The sequence below is a fragment of the Ornithodoros turicata genome, chromosome 9, assembly GCF_037126465.1.
Source record: "Ornithodoros turicata isolate Travis chromosome 9, ASM3712646v1, whole genome shotgun sequence".
NCBI lineage: Eukaryota > Metazoa > Arthropoda > Arachnida > Ixodida > Argasidae > Ornithodoros > Ornithodoros turicata.
In genome coordinates this window covers 23773605-23800312 of record NC_088209.1, presented here as the reverse complement: position 1 = coordinate 23800312, position 26708 = coordinate 23773605, and the positions used below count along the sequence as shown (strand labels likewise).

The 26708-nt window shown below is 47.2% G+C and overlaps 2 protein-coding genes and 1 long non-coding RNA gene across 3 annotated transcripts; 2 read left to right on the top strand and 1 right to left on the bottom strand.

The window, feature by feature from the left end:
• Positions 1–651: 651 nt before the first annotated feature.
• LOC135368410 (protein Skeletor, isoforms B/C-like) lies at positions 652–12423 on the top strand. The gene is made up of 15 exons (XM_064601649.1): positions 652–923; positions 6140–6289; positions 6661–6733; positions 6826–6934; positions 7673–7838; positions 7901–7973; positions 8044–8218; positions 8626–8731; positions 8790–8926; positions 9054–9192; positions 9742–9852; positions 9995–10177; positions 10320–10513; positions 10606–10666; positions 11633–12423. The coding sequence occupies exons 1-15, from the start codon at positions 848–850 to the stop codon at positions 11941–11943; spliced, it is 2064 nt and encodes a 687-aa protein (XP_064457719.1). The 5' UTR covers positions 652–847; the 3' UTR covers positions 11944–12423.
• LOC135368414 (uncharacterized) lies at positions 4710–19341 on the bottom strand. Its single transcript, XR_010414773.1, has 2 exons — positions 19106–19341; positions 4710–5018 (listed from the first exon to the last, which is right to left on the bottom strand). It is a non-coding gene; the product is annotated as an uncharacterized LOC135368414 (long non-coding RNA).
• On the top strand, positions 19021–26708 carry LOC135368412 (leucine-rich repeat-containing protein 20-like). The gene is made up of 4 exons (XM_064601651.1): positions 19021–19300; positions 23032–23175; positions 23269–23436; positions 23500–26708. Exons 1-4 carry the CDS (start codon positions 19210–19212, stop codon positions 23673–23675), a joined length of 579 nt encoding a protein of 192 aa, XP_064457721.1. The 5' UTR covers positions 19021–19209; the 3' UTR covers positions 23676–26708.

Below are 26708 nucleotides of genomic sequence, written 5' to 3'. Positions count from 1 at the left end.
CGTTCTATTGAACTGATGCTAATTATTTTGGCATTACACGTACTTCGCACATATTGAGAGACTTTGGACAATGACAGTCAGAAACTATCTGACGTCTGGCCACAAGGAGCAAAAAAGAGAGAGAGAGAGAAAGCCAGAAGTAAAGTAAAGGCCGTAAAGTTTCGGTTTTGATTTTGGGCACCCATTGTCCTCTTATAAGTTTTATTCGTTTGTTTGTCTGTTTGTTTGTAAAGAGAGAGAGAGAAAAAAGAGAGGAAAGTTTTATTCGTCAATGGTGGGGTAACAATAGTGTTTATGCTGAACTGGGAAAACGTACACACGCTTCCGTAACTAATATAAGTGAACAGAAGAAGTGTGGTTCGCCTGCAGAGAGAGAAGCCCACTGCCACAGTGCCACTAAAACGTCATAGGCTTGTATTCGCATATCGCAATGTGTTCAACGCGATGCGGGGTGTGCAAGGATCGCACTTTCGATTCCATACTTAATTAGTTAAGGCGGTTATGGTTGATGTCGGTTGATGTAGTCATAGGCCTGTGTGAAATCAATAAAGATGCCCGTACAATACATAAACACCCCATTCAAATTTGCCGCGAAGACCGCGCGCAAAGTCGGAGACCGGTTTCCAGATTCCCTTTCCTTGAGATTCAACGGCAAGGCGGAATGTAGGCCAGCTCACGTAGGCTGACCTGGATAGCAGCCCTTTGACGGGGAAAAATCTGCAGTGCACAATGCGGCTGCGTGGCCCGTGCACTCAACGGTTGGTCAGCGATTGACCCTAGAAATAAGCGGATAACACTCGGTGTGTCATGTGACGGCCGGCTTGTGTCATGTGACGGCAAAGACATCATGTCCACTGTCACAACCCTTTGGGAGAAGATGAGAGGACATGTGCTCCGGTTACTTGCTTTGGCGATCTTGTTCGGTAAGTTGACCTTTCACTACACGCTGCAATAACGGGTCATCGGTGTTTTATACCACGTCTATGGAGTATACCTTATGGAATACCTCTTTGCTGGACAGCTTCTAGTATGACATTCCTGATTAGGTATGCACGTGGAATAAACGTCGTATTCATGTATGCGTATCACATACGTCACCGCCCATAGCGGTTCATTTGTAAAGCGCTCCATTCTCCTTAGAGTAATGAAAAACGCTCCGATGTAGATAAAGTGATTTGCCGACAGGAGGACAGCTGTATCCATCAGCTTGTAATCATTTTGTGTTATTTTCTATGTGACACGCTTTGTTAATAATATGCACGGTACTGGATACAGGCATTGCCACCTATGTTAACGTTAAAAAAAGACAAATATAAAAAACAAAAACTGATAAGTGCTGGAAAATTATACTGCGGCAAGCCTACGGTTACGGTATTTGAGCTACAAGGATATTTCATACATGTAACACTTAAACATGAAATGTATATAGTTTGGTACTGCGCAGGGGTGCCATTGGTTCCTCCACAAGTGATTTTACAGCTGGCATACTTGTGGTTGAGAACAACAACAACAACAACTTTCTTTTATGATGATGTTTCGGGAGTTTCATCGCCATGTGGTTGAGATTTCTGTATTATTTCTTTCTATTGGCCTTTTTGGCGACGACACGTGTTCGTTGATCTCGGAAGACGCCGTCAGAAAGAGGGACACAGTGACGTAGGTACCTTGCAAGCGTACACATAGTTAACGTTTCTGGTCCTGCGTTTATCAAGAACCGCTACTTGACCACTCTTAAGATCTCAAACGAAAACCTTTTAGCGGACGAAGGTCACGGAGGGCTTTGAACTTGATTAAAACTTCAAATCTGAAAACTTTATTTTGATGACGATAACGAAAACGGTGACAGGGTGTTCTATCGTGACAGGCGAGCTGTACTCTATACCCTCACTGTAATTTGGTGAGAATATGATGATGAGCCTGACAGTGAGGGTATAAGGTCTAAGGACCTTTACCGTGGACCAAGCAATTTCGTCACAGTGAGAGTGCGGGAATCTAGCTGTTTTAAAGAGACTGTATAAGGATAGTTCCGTAAGATTGGTCCCGAGGGATATTTCGTGGCGTTCTGTTCTGATCTTGAAACTTGGTTACGCGTGGCATGTCGTTTCAGTTTGTAGGTGGTATAATGATATGCGTTTTTGCGATAACTTTCGATCAGATTTGTTTACATACTTACACAACAACAACAGCAACAACTTTTATTTATGATCATGATTGGGGACATTACGGTAGGAACAAGCTCAAAAATCAGTGTTGTACTCGATCGGAGTACACATAACGAGATTTATCCACATATAGCAATCTGACTTCAAAACCTCATACGAAAACCCCGCCCGATAAGTTCTTTGACCATTACTACCGCTATCTCCGACGCCTTCTAGCAGCAGCACCGTCAGCGCCCTAATGCTGAAATCTTGACACCCTGTCTGACCGCATAACACGGTGAAACAGATGTGCTTCAAGCGAGCAATCACCTGCCAGCGATTTCATCTTGCGACAGAAAGGAGATGCCGAAGCCATGTTGCCGCAACAAGTACACCGCTAAAAACGGAACTCCCTGAGTTGCCATTCGCTAAAACCAAACGCGTCAGCATTTTCTCGAGAACCAGACTTCCTGGAGGTGTCCTCTGAAATAGGTCTCCTGAAGACGGCTTTCGCGCTATAACGACACTCTTTAAAGAGATATAACGAAATACTTCGCTATAACGAAGTTCACTTTGTAATATGGATGCGTTTTTATTATTTCTTTTTTTACGTGATTCATGTACTGCACAGCAAAAAAAAAAGAAGGTAGACATAGTATTCTGAGTCTACAAGCTCAAATACAAATATGAAAGGTTCCGATGTACACACGCACGCACACACATAAAGATACGATGATGAGATGGGGCTGATGCCGGCCAGCAGGCTGGACGCTGCCACAGTGCCATTTGTGGGTAATGAGAGATGATGATGGAGATGAGGATTCCGGTAATCAAATCAGGGTGGAGAGGCCTGTTGATGACAGGAAATCTTAAAGGGTATACAAAGGATCTGATGTACACTTACATACGTACTAATTCATTATTGATGACTAACGTGTTTTACCACATCGCTCGTTTTATATTTTTGTTTGAACTACGTATAGGGCTCCTTGTTCCCACTGCATGTTCGCCTTTCGTCTAAACTGCAACGATACAACTGATCCCCCTACCCAATCTTCTGGTATACTCTCCAGATCTGTACAGTACTTCCTGTTCAGTTACAGATGCCGTTCTACAACAACTGTATCCCTGTTCTCCTGAACTGTATCTCTGTTCTTTATATTCAACGCGTTTACAACAGGAAGATCATTTTCTTCCGCCGATTCTCAAAAACAGAGACGATTGCCGAGAGCCTGGTGTCTGTTCACCTTGTTAAAAAGGTTGTCCATCTACCCCATTCCTCTAGACAGACATAGGGACAGTCGGTACATATGCACGCGGTTACTGTCTCTCAGATAGGCAGTCACCCATTTCCATTTAAGCCTATCGGTATAAAAAATAAATAAAAGAAAAAACGAGTATAGAGGCAGAACCGGTGTTGGAAATAGCGTCATAACGCATGGACGACGTACGCTTCGACAGTTCGGGTTTGCACAGGAAAAAGGGTAGAGTGTGGAGAGACCACGTGACGAAGTGCCTGTCCACTCACAAAGCAGCATTGCGGGAGCATTCGTAGACCCGCATGGTTACACAGAAGAAACCACGTGCGCCTCACTTTGAAATGTTGCCCCATTATTTTGGAAGTCGGACCTATGAGGTTGCTCCAGGGGGAGAGAGGGAAACCGGGAAGCTACGCAGAGAACTGTCCCCCTTGCGGAGCGTGTCGCGGAATGTTGCGGCACTCTTGGAAGCCAAACCTAATCCACAGATCTTCACAGTGTGGTATTGCTAATGGCCATATACTTGCTTCGCACCCCTGTATATAGCCCCTTCTGTGCATTACGTTATATCGTCACATAATCTGCCCTGTAAACGAAAGGTGCGCCCGGCGATGGAGCGACCCACGCGGTATTAAAAGCTTCCCCGGTGATCTTAGAAAGTGTCCTTGGCGGGTCATCCAGCATAAGTGATTGCGAAAAAAGTTGTTGTTGCTCCACAGGTGTTTCGCATTTCAGCGTTGCAGCGTTTAGTTGCAAAGAAGTCGCCCCATGTGGGGGAGCGCCGAACGAACTGGTTCGTCGACTCAGTGGGTGAACTGACCTTGCTGGGAAAGTCGCGCAGCTGTGTCCTTCCTCGGCAGTGGCAGCCCACACCCACTTCTTTCTTATTTTTGTGCGTGCGAGGTGCAAGTGCCAATGTGCTCTTTCGACTGCGAGAGCATATCGAGAAACGAATGAAAGAGGGGGAGAGGGAGGAAGGAAACAAAGCAAGGGCAGTGGTCGATTGTTGCGCGACTCGTTGTTGCCGCCGTCTGCACCCTGAAAACAGATCTTCGCCACATAACACCCTGAAGGCCAACAGTCAATCGATCAATGATTTGTGGAAAACGTGAGCCGTACGCCTTTTTGCGACAGTTAAAGTAACTGCGTAAGTGTCATAACAAGGCTTACGCCTCTCGTTTTCAACAAATCAGTGGAGAGAACAATCTCATTCGGGATTATGGTTGGCTAGGAGCGTGCTATGTGGTGAAGTTCTGTTCTGTTCTGTGGTGAACCTGTGGATCCTGTGGATAGAATGTTAGCAAATGAGGCTGTTTCAATGCGTTCGTTTATCGCTGGAGCAAAATTCAGTAAGCATGCTGATTAAAAATAGTGCTAACTGTACGTCAAAAAAGGGGAACATCTCGAACAGGTGTGTTTCCAGGAGACGAGACTATTGTGTATTCTTGTCAATCAGCGCTGTGGCGTTCTGCTGCTACGGAGTTATGTCTCCATTTCCATCTGGCAGTCACCATCTTGTAGTCTGGTAGACGTGTCATATAGCAACACAACTGTGTTTCTTCACCGTCGCGTCAGCTGACCCAGTGTTTCCTAAACTGTGGGGAAATGGCTTGGGAACCTGAAAAAAAAAAAGGGGGGGAGCAGCAAATTATATCCTAAGTCCATGCTGTGCCCATTATTCTAAAAAACCTGGTGGTAGCGGACTCCGAGGTCTATCAAACAAGCTCACTTTATTGAAGAGGAACAGCCTTTCCTGTTAGAATGCGCTTCTTTTTTTTTTTCTGACTTTTTGCGGTGGTTTCTAGCATAGTTGATTCACTCTGGCTATGTTAACTGTCAAATTAATTTTCAGCGTCAATTTTGTGTGTTAAGAAAAGTTTTTGGCATCGCGAAAAGTTGGGGAGGGAGGGGAACAACAACAACAACAACATAGATGAATGGATGATGATGATGTGGGATGTTTCCCTGCGTTGAGTGCAGGACCCTACCCCATTCCAAGAGGAGGGAGGGGATCGCGACGGGATACCTTATATTTTTGATGGGTCGCAGACTCGCAGAGTTTGGGAAGCATTGCGCAGGTGCTGTGTGAAGAATAAGAGGAAGAGGAGCTCACGAAGCTGCACGAAGTACTAGGATAAAAATGTAGAGCAGGAAGTATTTAATGAAATTTGAATGAGTGATGAACTTTTGTCCAAAGAGTGTGCACTTTATGAGGTGAAATACACTTGATGACGTCCAACGGAAAAAGTGCAGAATCTGCACGACAGCTTGTCACTCATTAAGATTTCTTGGGATACTTTATCCCCTGTGGTGGTGTTCTATGAAGCGGCTTACGTACTAAGTACAGTCAACTAAAACATTTTGGACATACCGCGCTTTGTGTACCAGCATAGAAAAAAACTATAGGAGTACACACATACATAAAAATGCATTAGTCCATACATCTTGAGTTTGGTTTTTCTACACTTTCGTTTCTGTTCACGAGTACTGGAGTAGCCTGATCCGACTTTGTCCGACTCTCACATATTTTGTAGTATATCTCAATCAATCAATCAATACAACGATCCAAATGTTCGAAATCTAAAAATTTAAGTCAGTGTATCAGATACGCGATCCAAGGGACTTGATATTAATTAAAAAAGCTTTCGTGCATCTTACTCCGTTATGAAGATGAGGATCAACAGGCACTGTGAACGCAGTTGTATAAAGCTGAAGGTGCTCATGGAACATTTTGTGCAGGTTTGTGCAGCTGCGAGGACAACGAGCACCATGAAGGCTTGTACATCGGCAAACTGAATACGTATGCCCATCAGGTCTCCGGACAGGTATACGCCATTGACGAGTACACCATTCTTATACGGAACTTCTTCTACGACGGCCTTGGTCAAGGTAATCGTCATGCTACCTTTGATATGTGCAGGGCCGGCGAGAGAGGGGGGGAGGGGCAGCAGGGACTGGAGCCTCGGACCTCTTCAGGGGCCCGCCCGAGCCTAGGCCCCACGGCTGCTAGCACCGCAGGAGACGTGAGGAGGGGGGCTCGAGCAGGACCCATCCGGAGTCCATCCGCGGGCCCCTAATTTCTCTCGCCGGCCCTGGATATGTGCACATCGCCATGTGACATGGATCGCCACGACGGACGCGCGTGTGCATTGCCGTTGATTTCTGAACTTTCTACGTGGCAAATATCATCGTTCATCGTCACTTCATGTAGTTGATGTTGCTGAAGCTTCTATGAAATGAATCTGTCTTAATTCTGGCAGACGCTTTCTTCTGGGCTGGATCCAGTGTAAGACCAAGCAACGTGGGATTTATCGTGCCAGACGAAGAGGGAAAGTGAGTTCTATACCGTTTGGCCTTGGCTATTCCTGTGCCTCATGTGGATAAATGTGCAAGATGTTGTCAAAGCAAATGTGACTCTGTTCCAGAACAAACAAATTGCAGCCGTACACAGACAGGGACATTTACTTGCACCTGCCCGACAAGAGGAAGATAACTAGCATCCGTTGGTTGGCCATCTGGAACCTGAGAGAACATGTATGTAAAATGGTATTTACATGCCCCCACCACCCCCTTGACTAAGCAATGAACGGAACCAGTGGTTTATCCAGAATCACAAGCGTGGAGGGGTGTTCGAAAAAATTGAGAGGGGGGTCATCATTATAGTTACGTCATTACAGTTTAACATATCATTACCGACATGTGTCTAAAGCTGAAATCGCAAGGGCACCCCCTGTAGGGAGTACACTGGTGAAAAAGTTAGGGTGTGTCACTGAACATTTGGGGGGTGTTAGGGGGGTGTAGGGGGGGTCTGGATAAATCCCTGAACGGAACTCACGTTATGAAGGGCAGGATAGCGTCTCTGAAACCACAACAACTTTATTTTAATGATAATGATTGGGGAGTTTCATCGCAAGGGGGCGATACTTTACCCCATTGCTGGTGGTAATGTGGTGAAATGGAATAATGACTCACCTCACAGTGAGGACCCAAGTCGTACGGTGTCCAAAAATTTTAGGGCAGAGCGTTGGTGGGCTGGATTCGGCCATGGACCACGTCGTCCCTGATGTCCACATCAAGTACACAGTAATAATATATTGTTTCGAGCGTATTTACTATTCCGTACCGCCAGTACGCGGTTTCAAATGCTAGAAAATGATGCTTGCTCCACACCAGGCGTCCATTTTCCCGTTTATGAATGTCGGTTCAAATGCTAACCCGCATCAGCGGCACTGGCCCTTTAGAAAAGAACACCGTTAAATTTTCAATTTGTAGGCCAACTACGGAGATATCTTCTTCCCCGAGGGATTCGAGCCTCCGTCACCCCGGAGGATTTCAGAACTGTCCCGAAGAGGCGCTGGTGTACGCTCGGGCACGGTGGTCATTCTGGACTCCAAGACCATTCGTATCCCAGACTTCAATTTCGACGGGACTCAACCTGGTACGGAGCAACTTTCCCCAATATGCGCGTACTATAAGTATGATGAATCTTTCGTCTTGCAGACACGTACTTCTGGGTGGGCTACGGGCCACAGCCGAACAGTGCTGGACACAAGATCCCCAACGAAAGAGGCTAGTGAGTAGCGCGTCGCCCGAGATGACCAGGCCGCTAGTGAGCGTGCATGTGCGAATAGATTTTTTCGCAGTGTGGAGCCACTGGCTAAGTATGAAGACAAAACGATCGATTTGACGTTGCCGGGCAAGACCACGGTGTTCGACATCGACTGGCTGAGCGTCTGGAACGCTGCCAAAGGGGAGAACTATGGTTCAGTGATCATCCCGCACGGGCAAGATATTCCACCGACGCAGTTCACTTATATTGTAGGTGTGAAGATGTAATACTACACTTTAAGAAAAAAGGGTGTGAAAAGGTGGTAACTTCTACAGTTACCACCTACGTCAACATAGCGTCTGATAAAGGGTGTAAAAGGGTGGTAAAAGAAATTATCATATATCCAAACTGCTTTATAAAAATGCATACGCACACCCCTCGCTCACCGAATGAGAAGCGATAACCCTATCATTCGTGGCAATAGTTGGCGGACAACGTGCTATGCTGTGAAGTTCTGTTTTGAGAGTAAGGCAGGTAGAACTTTGCAACGTTATAGGCACAACATGTGCGACAACTATATTACCTCCCGAAAGGTGTAGCTGCTCCACCCTTTTTTCCTAAGAGTGTACAAGTTGCGAGGCAATATAGTCCTTATACGTCCGTTACAATCTCACAGAAACACGAGTCTAGGTTGTCCAACTGCGAGCAACTCCATACGACGTTGCAGCTCCGTTGGGAGATTCAAGGCAGGGCCATCTCGTTCGAACTTATCGGCCAAATACGTAAGTGCCGTCTCGCTATACGACACTCATTTGCCGGTGTGACGAGGAAATCTCGCAGAGGACGGGGAGTACATGGCGTTCGGCATCAGCGGTGCGTCGAATGCCACGCAGATGGTAGGGGCGGATGCTGCCGTCTGCTACATCGATGGACATTACGCCAACGCTGTGGACTATAACATCACAGACCGTCACCTCGTAAGTGCCGAACGTCGTGAGGTCGATGGACTCTAGAGTTGAGATTTCTCCAGAAGCCGCCATAAGAACCCCTGCGGACTTGAGACTTGTTTGGACAACTCTATGACATGGCATTCTTTTCATGCAGTGCACTAACGTATTAGGCCGCTACAAAGGCGTTTGCCCCGACATCAAGGTGGGCAGCAAAGAGAGCTATCAAATACTGACGTTCACCAGAGTAGATGGCATCACCAGCATTATCTACAGGAGGAACCTTGAAAACTACGGTAAGAACGAGCTCATGGCACTTTAGAGGACGTGTGTTGTTGGAGGACGTGTGACGGAGGACGGTCTGCTCAGAATCCCTGTAGGGGCGAGACTATGAGAATGGTGTTGATAGTGGCTGGATGAAAGAGCAACCATTCCGTCCATCGCAGAATTATTTTTCTATGCTGGAGGGATAAATCTTATACACTAGATCGCAATGTGTTCACGATAACGGTTCCGAAAACACGATAAGCCGATCGCCTTATTCCTTCGAAGTGACACGTTGCTGAGCTTTGATTTGACAGTTTCCGTTATCGTATCGTTTTCGTATACTCGCTAGCATTGACTAGCATTGGCTAGTAGTGACTCGCTAGCATTGGCTGTTGTTACAATGGCTATGAGTTTGGGCGTCCCGCTTCACAATTGTTTTTGACGTGCAGATCAACGCATAGAGATGCTTTGCTTGTGCATTTTTTTTTTCGCTTTAAAATAAGCATGCAATGATGTTCAGAACGTACGAGCTCAAGGAGTAGGGACATTCAGCTGCTGAGCGTTCTTATTGTTTGCAGACGACGACGGAGACCAAGTGTACAATGCTGAGGGCGACACTTACCTTGTGTGGGCCATAGGCAAAATCAACTCCATGAAGGAGCCCACTTTCCATCACACGTACCCTAAAGGTTTGCCTTCCATTCTCACTTTTATATATCTTACTACGTGGGTCGTACTATATCAGCGCACGTGCAAAAAGAACTGAAGTTACACATACGAGGCAATAACGGTTGTAGAATGGAATCGCATTTTACATTTTGTTACCGCCAGGTACTGTCAAGATAAATTTTGGTCGCAAAAAGGCCGCCGACAACTGCTTCGACTTCATCAAAGGAAAGAAGTCACTACGACCAACACCCTGGGGACCCTTCCGCATCAAGGATAAGTCTATAGACACATTCATTGCCAGAATAGGACCTGCAGGTGGTTGGAAAGGATATGTTGGAATGACTGGTAAGTCGAATTTAAAAACCGTTATGGTTCATGAAAGAAGCTGGTGGAAATCAGCTAAAAAGTTATCCTTCGCCTGCTCCTACAAACTCCTAACGTTGCCGGTCTGCTGCTCGATGGCTTATTCGTAGTAATCTGTTTACAGGCTATCCCAGCCCAGGAGAGTCCTGGTACATCAACGGCCTACTAGCTCCCCAAGTGTACGTTCAGAGAGGACGAACCTACACATTCAGGATTGAGGGAGGCAATAATCCGCACAATGCCCGTTACTACCACCCTTTCTACATCACTGATAGTCCTGTTGGGGGATATGGTAGCCTTGAAGAAGAGCAGAGGAAGGTAACAACAGTCACTTTCACTATGGGGGTTCCCCCACCGTTTGTTGTGTTCTTGCGACTTTTAATGACAGTAACACTTTCGTACTGGTTAAGGACATCAAGATCTTCGCGGGCGTGCAGACAGACAGAAGAGGAAGGCCTCAGCCCACTTCAGGTATACATATGAAGAACTACGAGACAATGACTGTGACGACGACGATGATGATGATGACGACGCGGTGGTGCCACTGACCTCTATTCTATACTGTACTAGTACACTACACTGTAGCGCACTCCTCAGAGTAGAGGAGAGAAGTCACGTTCTCGGTGACGTCACGCCCAGGTATACATAACATCGTCTGCTCTGCTTTCGCAGCAGCTGAGCCTAGCTAGGATAGGACCTTGTAACTGCGATTTGCAACGCTGGTGAACACTAGCTGATGCATGTTTTTTAATTGGTGTTCCTTTCTAGTTATATGCTGTAAGAGGCGTCCGTTTTCGGTTATTCGGAAGATTCTCCACTGGTGTAGTGTCGTGCCTCTGCCACTGTATCCGTACATAGGCTAGCTGATGATAACTAGTTCACCGGACGTCCATGTACTTATACTTCTGTTTAAATGGTTGGCGTCACTTAGTATAGAGGTCAGTATAGGTTGTGCCCCCTACGTCTTCCTCACATCTTCCCCGACGTGAAGATGGAGAGGTCCTGGCGACAGGGACGGTGTCAACGGCAACAGAGGTGACCACTGCTGCGTGATGAGAAAAGCCCTAACAACAGAGACGGTGTTCCAAAACGTATTGCGTTTCCTGAGGGACATACGGAGAGCCACGAAGAAGGCAGACGTGTGTTCGGGGTGAAGACAAGGGGACAAGGCAGACAAACTTATTCACCCTTGTCTTCACCCTAAACACTGGGATATGCTGTTGCCTACGTTAAGTTTACACCAGCTGGCTTGCATAATCCTTTTATATTCAAAGACAGACGTTATATGTATCGAGCACCATTATAATATTCGAAGTGTCCATACGTTACTGTCACATTACTACCACCCGGAGTATAATACCATGCAACAGACATGGTGCTATATTACCAGAGTCGTTTCCACCTATCTTTACACGATGTCATTGTCTCTGTCCATAGCTGGTCGCCTCTGCTCTTGGGTGCACAACACTTCCGATCCGCGCACCGCGGACGAGTACATGAGTTTTCCCAAGTTTCGAAACTCTCTGCGGCTGCAGTGCGACGATGGCCAACCAGCCATCCTCACCTGGGCACCCAACGACAGCACCCCTGATGTCGTCTACTACCAGAGTTACACAACGCCTCACGTCGGATGGAAGTTTATCGTTGTTGATGAACTTATCACTGGAAACAGCGCGGCGTCCGTCCTCGCTGGATCCTACAGCTTGATGGTTGCGCTGTCTCTTATGTTGTTTTGCACGCTTAGGTAAAAGAACCTGCGTCGTGGACATGGACAACAGCATCGTTGCGTTTGAATCACGACTGCGTGTGGACCTTATAAGGTTGATCTTGAAGTGGGAGGAGAGCAACGTTTGGAGTAGTGGCTGTCGGATTTATTTATCGTGTGCAGGCAGTGGGATCCGGAAAAATCGTCCCCGGAAAAAACGAACCCCGGAGAAAATGTCCCCCGGAAAAAACGGCCCCGGTGGGAACCTAGGTTAGAACCGGGTCCCAGGTTAGTTTTCAGACGTTAGGTCAGTTTAGGCTTGTTTTTGACAATTCACCATGCGGTTGAGGGGGGCCACCCACAGCTGGGCACGCGCCGTTTGACGAAAAGTACTTTTCTTGATACTTTTCATGCGGGGACGTTTTTTTCCGGGGACGATTTTTCTTACACCCGTAGGCAGTGCTGCATGGAGTAACGAGGAAATGAGTCTAGAAAGCAATAAAATGGTGTCTTCGACGTTTCATTTTTCATGGTCGTCTTATTAAAGGAATAGCGAAGGACCCTTCCATAGTGCTTCGATCTTGGCTGCGGCGAACGGCGCAGCAAATAAGATATACTCGTGCGCATGAACGATGGTTCTAGCTGACCTGTAGCGCGCCAGAGAGGTATTTGATGCGTACAGCCTGTAGACTTCCCTCTACTCCTTCAGAGAGCACAGGTAGCGCGGGCGTCACTCCGTGACGTAGAGAGTTCCCCGCACGTAGCGCCCTGCCGTGTCCGTACCGGGCGATTTGATTTATTTGTGCTTCGTGAGAAATTAAACCTCACGACTGCTCCCCACGATGATGGTGATTCACACGGGCCTGATTACGCCGTGCCAGAAACCTTGCCGGGTCTCTAAGGTCGCACCGTTCCATCCTTGGCTGCGTTTTCAGGGCGATCTTCTAAATTCAATTGTACAGTGACAAGACGCCGTGCAGTGAAATTATTGTGCATGTCAGCTTCTGATAGATTGAATAATGAGTGAAGCAAGGGCTTCGAGCGATGCTAAATGTTATACTTCCTTGCTCCTGTAAAGGGGCTCTAAAGTGCAACTATTTCTCGTCGTGGAATGAAGGGGTGTCGTTACCTTGACATCGACACAAAAGGAACGGAACGCCTATGGTCTCGCCATGAACTCTTGTAAAAGAAATTACGGAAGTAAAAACCACACCTTCTACCTACCTACGTGTTCATCCTTTGCGTCGTTCGCGATTTATGAGAATCTCTCTCTCGCCCCTCTCTCTCTCAAGAAGGCCGATAACGCGGAGAGGGCTCTCATTGGTCCCCTCAAACGATTTGTCCAATCATCGCTGAAGATTGTTTGAGGAGACCAATCAGAGGCCTGTCTGCATCGTGTGTGTGTGTGTTTTTCTCTCTCTCTCTCTCTATCATAAATGAGGAACGACGCAACGGTACGAATCCCGTTCCTTTTGTGTCGGTGTCGAGGTAACGGCATCTCTCATTTCACGTTTTTTCACTTTAGAGCCCCTTTTCTATCTGACAACAAAGACAGCAAAAACGCGGACAAGTAATGATATGGATATACGTAGCGAAAGTTCACGCGTGTAATTCGTTCTGCGCTCGTTCCAACAAATGTAGGCACCGTTCTCTGTACCAAGTCCAGCTTGCATAAAAGGTGCAGGTGACCTTAATTACTTCCCGAAAAAGCGAAACGTTATTGCTTGTAGCGGCGGCTGCGGCAAAGGTTCCAGAGTCTCTCACCCATTGCGAGGCCACGTCAGTTGTTCTACGAAAGGTGCTTCACCTAATGCCGACGTAAAAGCCATCGGATTTATTTAAGATACGGCCTTCTCGGAAAGATTTCATCATGCCGGCGGAAGAGGGCACGATGGCACCGATCCAGACACTCGTAGGGCAGACAGCGTGCCCCAGCACTGCTTGGCGTTTGTTCTCCTCATTCAGGTCGTGGCCGCTGAGCACCGAAGTGTTCCACGCGTTCTTCAATGCTCGCGGTACGGGGGGCCTCTTAAAAGTGAAAGCCTCGATTACCATGATGGGAGAAAACAAAGCATGCATGAACATGTGCATGAACCGCGCGCATGTTGCCAACAGCAGATATACCGAGCTTTATTCGCTGAGAGGGAAGAGGTATATGCGTACGGTACGTGGACCTTGCGGTAACATTAGCGAGTTTTAGTATAGCGCTGGTAAGGTGATCGTGCCTATCACAACCAATCGCACTCGTGCGTGACTCAGAATTTTATCCACTGATTGGTTCCGGTTGATACGGTTCGACGCAAGTCATGTTATCAACGGTCTGCGAAAACTCTCTATTGAGAGTATTGGTGCATCGTACGCTATCGCCTTTGCGTACGTAAAGGATAGCGTTGGTGACCCTGCGCACGCGCAAAACATAAAGAGAGCTTCGTGCATTGCGCAGAACCACCACGCTATCCCTTGCGTACGGAGAGGCAATAGCGAACGAATCAACTAAGACTCTCTATTAGGGCGTTTTGAAGAATAGTTAACGCCTTGCGTCTACACATCTCCACGTCTTGCGACCGGGATACGGTCATACGGAACCCTTTCCAATGTGTTTTAGTGAAACGGGCGCCGCTCCATGGACTCCGACTGCGCGGTCATGGCAACCCGTTATACCAGTCAGGGAAGGGCTTGAATGTGTACGTTATATGTTTCGTATTGTGTCTATGGACCCAGAGCCAAACGGCTGTGTACGGACCTTTTTCACACTCTCTGCTTTCTCACACACGCGTCGTATCCTAGTGGCTCTCCAACGAACCATGCCCGGCGCGCGTCAAAACAAATCCACGTGGATAGCACAAAGGACCAAAACCGGTCCGGAGTGGGGCCGACAAGGTCGCGCCATTCGTGCGGTCTCCCCACTGGTCCCCACTTCTGTCGTCCCCATAGTGCGCCATCTAGTGAAGACGGAGATAATCCTCTCCGGTGCCTCAAGGTCGGGCGCATGCACATAGGCCATTGTGAAAAAGGACCATTGCGACCCCCGCGTAGTTGCCGCGTTTGGATTAATTTCAGTCATTTCGCGAATAAGAACTAAATCATCGTTCACCGCGAAGCGCTTGCATGCAATTCGACAGGTTCCCAAGCAGCGGTCACTTGGATGCAACGATTGGTTTCACGAGACGGATTCGGAAAGGGACTCCCCGTAGCCGTAAAGCGTATATACTCTGGACATCCACAAAGCTCCCAGCCCCGGGGTAGTAGTTCTTGCAATCGCCGCTTCGCTATGGGATTTGGCGCTAGGTAGCACTATTTGTTACAACGTGATTTGTCGAAACAGCGGCAATGTATGGTGGGCTGTGTTGACAACGACGAAGAGGTACGGAAGAGGGTACCGCTTGCTTACCAACAGCCCTGTAGCCCTGTGTAGCAGACGAACGACGGTGGTAATGATGATAGTAGTGCACATGTCATTTCCTCTCCCAAATAATGATATGTGGCGCTTGCAGCGGCCACTAGCCGCCCATGACCCGGCTCTCCCATAGGCGACTGCCATTTGTCCAGGACTCTAGTATAGAGTAGGTCGTGCAGCTTCCCTCCCACTCAGCTGGCTGCGCTGTGATTGGATGACAGCGATACGGAGTCGGAACCGGAGGGTGCTCACGTTTCCGTAAAACTCTGTTTAAACGCTGAATACGTCCTCCCTCTGGGGTTATTCCATAGGATTTGCTCATTGCATCCGCAAGTAATGCCGCAACTTTCTCGCCACAACACACTTTCCCCCAACGACAGGCATGTATCCTCTTACCCCACTCTCTCCTGTAAATTAGAAGTCTCTTAGACCACGTGACAGCCACGCCTCTCTCTGGGCTCTGGCATCACCACGCGTGTGACGCTATATGTCTTCAATCGCACATATACCCTATGCGCTTAGGAGTCAATATTTGTGGGGTCGTTTTAAGAAATAATAAACATATCGTTGCCCAAATGAACGTTCAAGTTAAACAACTAAAGCACATTGAAGCAAAACCGGTACGTTTTATCTGTTGCGGCTGATTTTTCAGCTTTCAATACGGCTGTACCGGACATGGGTGGAGCTAGTGGTTGCCACTTGCCACTCTGAAGGCTGAAAAGGAACAAGCAAGAGGAATCGAAGTGTGCATCACGGTAGCATTTTGGAGAAGGCAGACCTTGTTTCCAGTACCGTCTGTCGGAGCCTTCCAGTGCACGTTGCAGAACTCAAGTGGTATAGAAACTATCCGCAGTCCTACCCCGCCGCACGTGCAGCGTGTCGTCACACAAATATAGACTGAGTCACCACACGTGCAAGTCTATCCCCAAATATTATCCTGGCACCGCGTAAATGCACTGTGCCAGCATTGTGTCAGTCACCATTCGTCCGCTGTGTCCGCCAATCGTGTCAGCGGTTTGTCATGATGCTTCTGTTTTATAGGCCTTGTTAGCGCTGCGAAGCGACTGTGATTATATGAGGGGCGTAGGGAGGGCAACCAAAAGGAGTGGGACACAAGGGGTGGGGGCGATCCTTCTGTGATGCACCGTAAAGCAACTAGGAAATTTCCAAACTTCAACATTTCCGGCTACTACGCAAAACCCGGGTTTGGAGCAGCTTAAATATAATATACAGGGGGTTGTCACAACTGACATGCGCCACTATCACCGCCGGATAATCATCTCCAGGAAAAACACACGCTAGCGCTTCACGTTAGAAATGACGTCTCTTCCCTTTCCACAGAGAGGGAAAGGACAGCTGAGAGAGCGCAGCATTTTTTATAGCGCTTTTGCCCCCCTCTCCACCGTGGACGGTCTATGTTTAGATCACAGTGCTGATGGCCCAGCGGAAACAAACAGTTTCGAAAGTTTGCCGACCTCACTCTTGCACAACCAGCTGATATACATAGGAAAAGTACCCTCAGAATGCGACACGCATATCACGTCGTAGCAACTCTTTCAATGCAAAGCAACCAGGAGGAAAGCGTAATGAGAGGAGATTCCCGGCAGTAAAAAAAAAATTCTGAATTCCGCGCTAAAAAGCGGGAAACTATGCGTTTTTTTTTTTTCGCGGGAAAAATAACGCATATAATTGTACGCATAGGGTCAATCGGCTTATTTGTGTGACGACATGCTGCACGCGCCGCGGCAGGCCGGGTACAGGACTGCCGATAATTTGGAACACCTGGGGTTATTTCGATGACATAGCTATACCGCCCTGTCGCAACTTTCCATGTTGCGATAGCCAACAATGCATGCATATATTTGGCTTCACACTGGCTACCTATTATGTAATTTCAATTTCATATATCCCATTAGTTGCGTCGCCCGAAATGACATGGGACCCTACCCGAATAAAAATGTTGCGAACTCCCGTTGTCATAAACAGAACAACTTTATTACAAGATGATGAATGGGGAGTTTCATCGCCAGGGGCGATACTCTACCCCATTGCTGGTGGTGATGCGGGCAATGAAATAATGTCATAACTTTTTAACTGTTTTCTTTTTAACAATGTAGCACTCTAAAGCTATAGAGCCTGTAGCAATCCGACGATACTTCCCTCCTATAGAGGCGCTGGGGTTGGGAGCAGACGAATATTCAAAATTTACTGAAGCTCCACTGTGTGTCAAAACTAGGACTCGAAGCCTGGGACAATCTCCAGCTGTTTGCAGTCCATTGGAGCACATGAGTTTCGATTATCATAAACGATAACAATTTGCATGATGATGATGATGATGATGAGTAGGGTGTTTTCATCGTGACAGGTGATAGTCGGCCACATTGCTCCCTGTAATTTTGTGAAAATATACTGGCCAGCCTCAAAGCGATGACCGATGGCCCTATAGTGTCCAAAAAGATAAACAATGATTTTAGCGTATGGCGTTGGTAAGCTGGTTTTGGAGAGGGCGAGACTGGAGTGGAGTGGCGCAGGAGAAAACTGAGTGAGCTGTCTGTTGTACGGCACGTTTCACCAAGCGTGAAGAGGGGGTGGAGAGAGGGCGGGGGGTTAAAAAGGTAAAGAGAGAGAGGGCGAGAGTCTAACTACTAATTTGAAGATACTGCCTTGTCTTGAAAGCTTGGTACTATATAGTGTGGGGCCATGGAGCAGAATGTGTTCCAGACCTTCTAAGTCAGCACAGTAAGGGCAGCTTGAAGACTCCACTTGTAGCAAGCGATGACGCAACTGAGCAGTGAAAGCGACACTGAGTCGCATGCGATGAATTAACGCTGCATCCTGACGAGAAATATTTCGTGACTTCCGGAAAGCGAGCGAAAGATCAACTCTTGCAAGCACAAACGCGGGAGGAATGAGTTGCCAACACTGGCGCGAGGCCAGAGGTTGCCATTCAGCGTCGAAGAATGGAAAGATGGTCACCTCACAGCAGCGCAATAGGCGTCCGTCTAGTAGACAGTCTCAAGACCAATTTCCCCGTCACATACTTCGAGGTCATTTTTTTCCCATAAACATCGGAATGCATGAATGAGAAACCTGCTAGCTACTGCACCTGAACACGTACTAATCAAAGCACCTAAGCTCGTATGATCGAGAGGCGGGAAAAACAAGGTTTCGATTCCATTACTACCTCTTGATGTTAGTATGAAAATCGGAACATACTGATACCACATTTGTTTCCTGAGAACATATCGCATCAAGAAACCCCATAGCCGTGGTGCACGTAAAGTAAAAAAAAGTGTGCTTCTCCCAATAAATGAACAACAAAATAGCATATTCATAGCCAATTGGTATACCTTCCTTCCATGCCTTTATAACTGTAATTCCGGAGCGGTATACGGGAAAGTTAAAATTCCCATACTGACGAATTTTGGAAACACTGCTCTGTCCCTCGTACAACATATAGACGACCTCTAACGACAGCATAACTCCTACACACCAAGGGGCCCGCTCGTGTGTGCTCACACCGTTGCTACAATCACTGAACTCACGTGCACCCCTCGAAATTCGTCACGAGACTCAAAACAAAAAGTCGCACGGTAACGAAATTTTCCCTCGAAACAGCGTCACAAGTGCCAGGACAGCGACAGACAGCTGTCCGCCTTGTTGTTGTTGTTAAATGGGGGGAAAAGAAAGCATCAAAGGCAGCGGTTTCGTCGTTGGCTAGGAGCCGAGGTCAGCTGATTTCGGGTTTATATTTAGGGCCCGGGCCAACGCTTGCGTAGATTTGTGCTAGACTCTGAACTGAGCGTACCTCAACAGAAGAGCCGGAGTTTTCCCGCCGAGGAACCACGTTGTTTTGTGCTCCGTTCAGGAGTGTCTTTGTTCTTGTTGGTAGTTTAACATATTTGAAGCGCCATGCCGCAAGTGGACATTGCTGGGAGTGCTGGAAAGGCTGTTGTCAAGGTTGTCCACCGCTGCACCGATGCGACTGAAAACAGCAACCTAGGTGAGTGTCGTACCCCCGTACCCTATTTAGTGACTGTACCCCTGTGCATAACGTGCTTTTTGCATTTGCTTTCTTCGTAACTTTAGTCACAAACTGGTAGAGACTGACATAACCGAGCGTTGCGAAATATGTGAAAAGTCACAAAATTCAGTAAACATTTCAGAAGACTCTCAGTGATGGACTGGAAATTTGCGAATGCGGTTATCAAGTTTCACCTCTTGTTTCTCCTCGTGTGTCTCAAGAACACACATGCTATACTACCCGCAATGCGATCGTACATTGTCATACAGTGGGCTGCTTGGGTACCCAAGATACTGGTATCATCATTCTATAGGTGTGTAGCGACGACGCGGACTTGTTTGCAGACAGGTTGGGTAGCGCAGACATTGATATGGAGCATAGGGCAGTAGTGTTCTAAAGTTGAAGTTTATTTTCAATTGAAGATGGCAACTTCATATACATATGAAACGGAGGATTCAGTGCAGGAGGACCCACGTAGATAAGACGGCCCCCATTGGCCGTTGTCGTCTGTTATTAAAAGTCCGCAAGTCAACACGTTCCGCTGTTTACTAGAACACATCAAAGGGTGCTAAAGTTCTGCGTGTAGCCTACCTTTGCTTCGAAATCGAGCAACGATTGGTGATAGCTTCACAAAGACTGAGCATGATGACGACATGATGCCAACATGCAACACATCACGTGATGTATGTGTGTGTGGAGGGAGGATGACGACACCAGGTGTTGCCGTGCTGTTACTGGCCCTGCTACGCATGTCATAATGCCACCTTTCAATGCGTATTCGGAGCTCTTTGGCGGCAAAAACACAACAATCTGAACTGCAAATCTGCAGTACTTGAGACCGTGGTGCGTGTACATGCACATTTCATGCACAGACGCAATATCTTGCGAAGTAAACACGTCTACGGTCTGCTTGAATGTGAGATAAACGATACAAATGGCGCCAAGCTACAATGAAACAAACAACAACAAATAAGTAATGATGATGCAGTGGGAAAAGAATAAAACGAATATAGCTCTTCGTTATAGCACATTTGCAACGTTATAGCAAATGAACTGGCCTCAGAGGTAGGTAGTCGTAGCGCGGAGCATAAAGAAAGTTTCTCGCGACTGACCAACGTCCATGTGCCATGTCCCCAGCCCTACAGTTTAATGCCACGCAGCGTTTGGCAGTCCTCATGACGCAATACGTTCTACTCTTGCATCATGGTTATGGTATACTCACAAGAGAGTGAGCCTTGTGACAGTGTTGACTTCTCATGACTTCGGTTAGTTTCGGTTCTCGTGACTTCGGTTATCCAATGGGAGCACCGCTCTCGTCAGAAGGACAGTGAGCACGACGACCAGTCGCAAAGAGCAACAAGCGGGGAGGCGGAGGCAGGGGTGCTTCTGTTTCTTCACGACATTCCACTTCAAATTTTCCTATATGACAAATTGCCGATTGGGTGAGGAGTACAAGACAAATTAAAAGTTGGTCAATGCAGGCGGTTAAAAATAAATTGTTAAATCGTGTTATACAAAAGTAGTAACAGTCTATACTGTTCATATTTATCTTTTTGATACATTGTTGCGGCTTTGTGAGGAGGGTCCCTCTGGCAGTCTGAGTGGCATGCGCTTTTTATTGATGGGCACTCTGGACTCAACATACACATACACTTGCGTGTTTATTTATGAAAGCTGTTATCTATCCCATCTGCGGATGGCTGTTTTGTCCTGACTGGGTCTCTTCAGCAGACACGCTTCAGCGTCGGCGCAGAGATTTTGTCTTTGCGAAACATTCTTCTACGGTGTTAGCAACACCTGTCTATAGGTTGCGGTATAAAGTCAGGAAGCACATATAGGCTCTCTAGACCCCGAGGAAAAAGTATGCCAAATTACTTTTACGTGGGTGGCAGTGGAAAACAGAGAAGCACCATATAATACTTGACCAATTTTGAAGAAACAGACAACGTTGTCCTGGAAGAAGCGACTTGGAAGAAATGATGTTGCATTTCTACAAGAACAATTAACCCTCTAATAAATTGCAGTCTATAGAAAATTTCGATGTCACAGGACTACAGGGAAGGGAATCTCAAAAGAGTCGAAGAGGAAAGTATGGCATATCCGACAAGAGCAGCGTAAGAGCAGAGTAACGGTTACACTCTCTTAGAGCATCTTTAATGCTCGTTTTTTTTTTTGAATTCCGTGTTAGCGCCGCGAAGCAACGGTGGCTATGAGCGGCGTACCGACGTGGACAGATGGAGAGAGGACAGCAGGAAGGATTGGGGGACAGGGGGGTTGGTAATTTGGTATGCGTCCTGGGCCGACTTCAGGGGCAACTCTGCCGACATTCATTAATGCTCGTCGGGGTGATCGGAGTAAAGACGAGCAAAAAGGAGTAAAAAAGTAAACGTCACGGCTACTCTGCATTTACTCTTTGTTTTTGTTTCCTGTGAGTGTATGTATGTGTGCCAATGAAATATATTTTTACCTTCACGGCATTACCCTGTTGTGTCATTCTCACGTGACACCCAGGTGTACGTTACAAATGAACGCGTGCTCCAAGCATTGCAAAAGCTGAACAAACCCGTTATTACACAGAGGTAATGGCTTGGGCACGGGTTCAACCTCCGCAGATCGTCATTGCGTAGGAAACTTGGCAAGCTTCTTGCAGCCGTCCACCGGCGTCGTTGAGGGCTTCCACTCGGGTTGCAACACGCGGAACTTGCGTAAAGTCCAAGTGCTAAAATAGTAGGAGAAGGTCTCGTGCACGCAACGCAGATGGGAAAAAAGTGAAACTGGCATTGCGTTCAACTGCGCACCACGCTTTCGCGCGTTGCGTCATAGCGCTTGCCGGATGGCTGGCGGGGTTTCTTTGAAGGATTGCCCGAGGATTCTGAAGCAATGTTTGTTTCCTAAGAGAGGCTCCTGATATACCACGGAAACTGGCGAGCGACGCGCAAAGACGGAGGCATTAAGAAAGACAGTCCAGAGCCATGGTCGCTAACTAAACATATCCACTTACACGGCGGTCTGTGCCAATGTCGTTGGCAACGATATTATGTTCCTAGAATTATGAGCACACTTACTTCTAGTCGGGGACGGCGAGAAGGCTATGTAAGCGCCATTCGTATGTACCGGACCCGGGCTGCATAGGTCAAACAGATGCGGCGAAAGTGACCACGGCCGATAGATAGTTTCTAGGAAACTATAGTCGGTCCTTGACTTTCGCAGGTTTGGCTTTCGCGAATATGATTATTCGCGAGCTTCTACCTCACTCCACGTCCGTGTCTCGCAAGAACCACCACTCTCTCAGAGTGTCAGTGCAGGCAAATTCAAGCAGGCAAAAACAGCAACCACCGCGGTACCCTCACGCCGGAGCCGGCAAACGTAAAAAGCGACCGCAGGAGCACGCACCGCAATTTTTCTGGTTTCGGTCGCCTGCATACCATACTTTAAGAATTTTGGATAGGTGCGATCACAGCGAGTCGAGAGGTCTCCCAAAGTGGTTGCTTTTAAAATCGGCTTCATGTTATTCGGCTTTGATTTTTGCGGGTGTCCTCCGTGAAAGTTAATGGGCCAGTCGTGTTAGCTGTACGGGCCCTAGTAATTTCCATCGCAAACCCTTCGTAGTGTAAGTTGCAAGCTAGCTAGCATATGCAGAGATTCACCTCACACGTTTGTTCTTGAACCATCTTAAAACTAACCTACACTCTTCTTTTTTTTCCCTTTAGACCTGTCTGAATGCCAGTTGATGTCCGTTCCTGATGCTGTATACCATCTGATGAGAAACACCGTGGTACGTGCCTGTGATCTCTCCAGCAACGTGCTGCGCAAGATCCCGCCTAAGCTTCCGCTCAAGTTCTCATACATCACAGGTCTGTCTACAGATGTCCTTCGAATGTTACAAGGAGATATAAAAAAATACGTACGCGCTATACATACGTGGGCCTTGCAATGTTTTCCTGCAGAGCTGAACCTTGCCCACAACCGCCTAAGTTCTCTGCCCGAGGAACTCAAGGAACTGCCGGAACTGCGAAAGCTGGACATCTCGTACAACGACTACATGTCCATGCCCTGGGTCATCTTCCGCCTGTCCAAGCTGATGTTCCTCGACGCAAGAAGAAACTACATATCAGGTAAAGCTGTACAAGAACCATCGTGCGTTCCAGTACGGTAACCCTCGTTTCCTTTCAACACAGATGTGGAAGCTCCCCGGTTGCGATCTGTACAATCGCTACGTGAGGTTCACCTTGAAGAGAACCCGCTGAACGAAGACGTTTGCAAAGAACTTGAATCCCTCTCTTCCAACCACCTTGTCGTTCACGTCAGTCCTCCCACTTCGTCGGATTCCGACGACGAATCGTCGGATGAGTGAAGTGAACAGCCTCTCAAAGTTGCAAACGGGTGTTCAGGACGTAATACGCTGAACCTCTCCTGGTTCATGATGTGATAGCTGTTCCAGTGTGCGAGTGCCGTGATTGGATTCCGAGTGCCGAAGGACGATCGTATATTGCTGATGAAGACACCGTTCACACGAGAACTATGAGAACGAGAGTTTACCCGGATGAAAAAAGACGGTGCCGCCGCATATGTGATCTGGCGGACAGAATCGCAGACACTGTCTGCTGCGCAGGCAGCGGAATGCGCGTCGTCGCATTTTCTGGCACCTGCTTGCTGCGACAGTGGACTGTGAGACTCTCCAGCGGGTGCATTTGACAGTGCATGACAGGACATACATTTCATTGAAGCAGGAGCCCCAGGTCGGGGGCCGCGCCGATATTTCGTACAACGTGACAACATGAGCCTGTCCTTCTGGTATATAGAAGAAGCAGTAGAACAACAGTACATGTTCTAAATAGCAGTGGCTCCCGATCCGAGGCTCCTGCTTCAAACTTGCTTTTACCGGATCGCTGGATTTTCTACTATTCAAGGACATATATATGTTTGTTGCCCTAGACCTGCTCCACACAGAAAAAAAGCAAAGAAGAAGAAAAAGAAAACAGACTATGCTTGTCACCGTTGTAGTCAAGTCCAAATGCACAGGCACATAATTCGTAACTATAAAAAGAAAAAAATATCAAAGGGCCAACAGACCATTCAACGCTCTACTTCTATTCGTTGCCATAGGTAGTTCTCCTGCTGGATGACAATACACTCTATTCGTTGCCACTCACAGGGAGCTAACTCTGCTAGAAAACGGTCCAAAGCGAGATATTGAATCACGACCAATGGGAACTCTATTTGCTACAAGCTGCAGTAAACACTGCTTATAACGACAACTATTTTTTAGCTCGTTTTACTCGAAGTGTCACGCACTCCCGGCAGAAATCTATGCGCTTCAACCCAGATTAAAGTAGATGTACCGTCAGTCAACCCCGCTTGTATATAGTGTGAAGGATGAGCCGGCGGTGCTCGCACAGTGTATGCAGCTTACGTTTCTTTGAAACGATAGCCTTATAGGGTCAACCAACGTCGATAGCCGCGTAGGTCCGTCCGTAACAATTGTGGAGAGAATTATGGAAGAAGTTACAATGAAATCGAAACACGTGCCCGTGCCCGAATGGTCAGGATCGGTATACATGGCTATGTAAAGCTGCCACATTTTAACGCATTTGACAGAATGGCCAAAGATGCCATTAAAATTTTAATTTATGAATTTATTTTTAATGTCCAAATAAGAAGGTAACCGAGGTGCACGCCACCGAGGATAGGTTGCTTCAATATTTTTTCAGCACTCCTGGGCACTGTTTCCACGCACTTCTGAGGCCACTGTCGGTGTTCCTGTGGCTCTTCGCCCTTTATCTAATTACCGTTTAAATCGAATTTTTTCCCGGTCTCTTTGACTTCGTTATAACGTGGGTTTAGCTACTAGCCAGCGCGGGATGGTTATTATAGCACATGGGTAAGAAGACGTGCAAGACAAAACGTAACTGTGCTGCGTGGAGCCGTCCCGAGGTGAATTCACCGTGCCCGGGGCGCCCCCCCCCCCCCTCCCCGCTACCACAATTGAAACACGGCTCTGGTGTAGCATATTACGTCTTGTTGGTATGCGGCCTAATATCATTACGTTGGTTAACTTGTTGGGCATTGTCCCGGGTATTAAGAATTCGGTATATGTACATGTATTGCATTTACGTACGTCTTTCACGGCAGAGTGTACAGTGTAAATAATTTATTTGTCGCGTTAATCACTGTGTTGCTGTGTTTTAACTTTAACTTGTGAATGTGCAAGCATGCAATGCGCAGCAGCCTGCGTAGTAGCCGTAGAATGTAATGCATTAAGCGGAGTTCACTGTAGCCATATAGCTTCGGCTACAAGATCTGTACGGGTACTGTGCAACTGAGTACTCTTTCTCTTCCAACGACGAACACGGCGGAAGTATTGTACTGTGCCACCGCACGAAGTAGTTCTGCGTACAGCGCTGTTAAGTCCGCCAAGCAAAGTACCAACCAACCAGTATATACTGCTGACTGCATAACAGCACGTCGCTTGTATAGCACAAGACACTTCTGATGGCGGTTTTCGGCCGTGTACATCATGCAAGGGAGAATATCGACTTGACAAGTTTAAGCGCATAAACCCAAAGTACTACTTTAGGTATACCACTTGCAAGTGTTGTAAATTTACATTTTGTACTCAACCTCGTGTATTTGCGCTTCTTCAAAATTTCTCATTTCAAATTACATCTATTATTTTATTGTGGAACTAATTTCGTAAGACATCGCTCTTTTTCAAAATTGCGCTTGAGGTATAGCTTGGGGCAAAAGCTAGTTCACGGAACACGGCACAGGTCTTCATCGGAGAGGTCCCCTGCCAGCTGCCATGGAAAAGATCCAATACGAAACGGGTGACTGGCTATTCTATCCATCTCTCAGCATGTGTATCCGCTCATGTGTGCTGCTATGGGATGTCATTGCAATGCAGCCATGCGGCACCATGGTGATCCGTAAACGTTTGTCCCAAGATGTACGGCTTTCAAGTTACTTCGCTATTCAATTTTTGCGTGCCCACGCAACATGTGCATAGGGGAACGGTAGCTTCTCAAGACGCCTTTTGGCACCAAAGCGACTAGCAGTGTATATAGCAGTGCTTGCGGTGATGTGATCAACTAACACATGTTTCTGTTTGTGAGAGAATAGTATGTATACAGCCTGGTTGGAAAAGGCACCACTTTTGTGTGTTTGACGAAGAGGTTATGCGCATCAAAAGCTTGATGACAAACTGTGGTATCTACGAAGTAGAGAATGTGTACATACACGCCTTTTGAAAAGTTCTATATGTGTACATGACTGATGCTCAAGAGTTGGCGTCTTCGCCGTTCGACTGCGGCAACACGTATAGTTATTTATTGTTGTTAGCTCTTTCCTTTTTCCCAATGCAAGTGGATTAAAGAGCTTTCTTTCGCAA

Excerpts from the sequence above, each read along its gene's own strand:
- LOC135368412 (XM_064601651.1), top strand. The coding sequence starts at position 19,210 with ATGCCGCAAGTGGACATTGCTGGGAGTGCTGGAAAGGCTGTTGTCAAG. Across the intron at positions 23,176-23,268 it reads CAAGTTCTCATACATCACAG|AGCTGAACCTTGCCCACAAC; the intron begins GTCTGTCTACAG and ends GTTTTCCTGCAG. Across the intron at positions 23,437-23,499 it reads AAGAAGAAACTACATATCAG|ATGTGGAAGCTCCCCGGTTG; the intron begins GTAAAGCTGTAC and ends CTTTCAACACAG.
- LOC135368410 (XM_064601649.1), top strand. The coding sequence starts at position 848 with ATGTCCACTGTCACAACCCTTTGGGAGAAGATGAGAGGACATGTGCTC. Across the intron at positions 7,974-8,043 it reads ATCCCCAACGAAAGAGGCTA|TGTGGAGCCACTGGCTAAGT; the intron begins GTGAGTAGCGCG and ends ATTTTTTCGCAG. Across the intron at positions 10,667-11,632 it reads AAGGCCTCAGCCCACTTCAG|CTGGTCGCCTCTGCTCTTGG; the intron begins GTATACATATGA and ends CTCTGTCCATAG.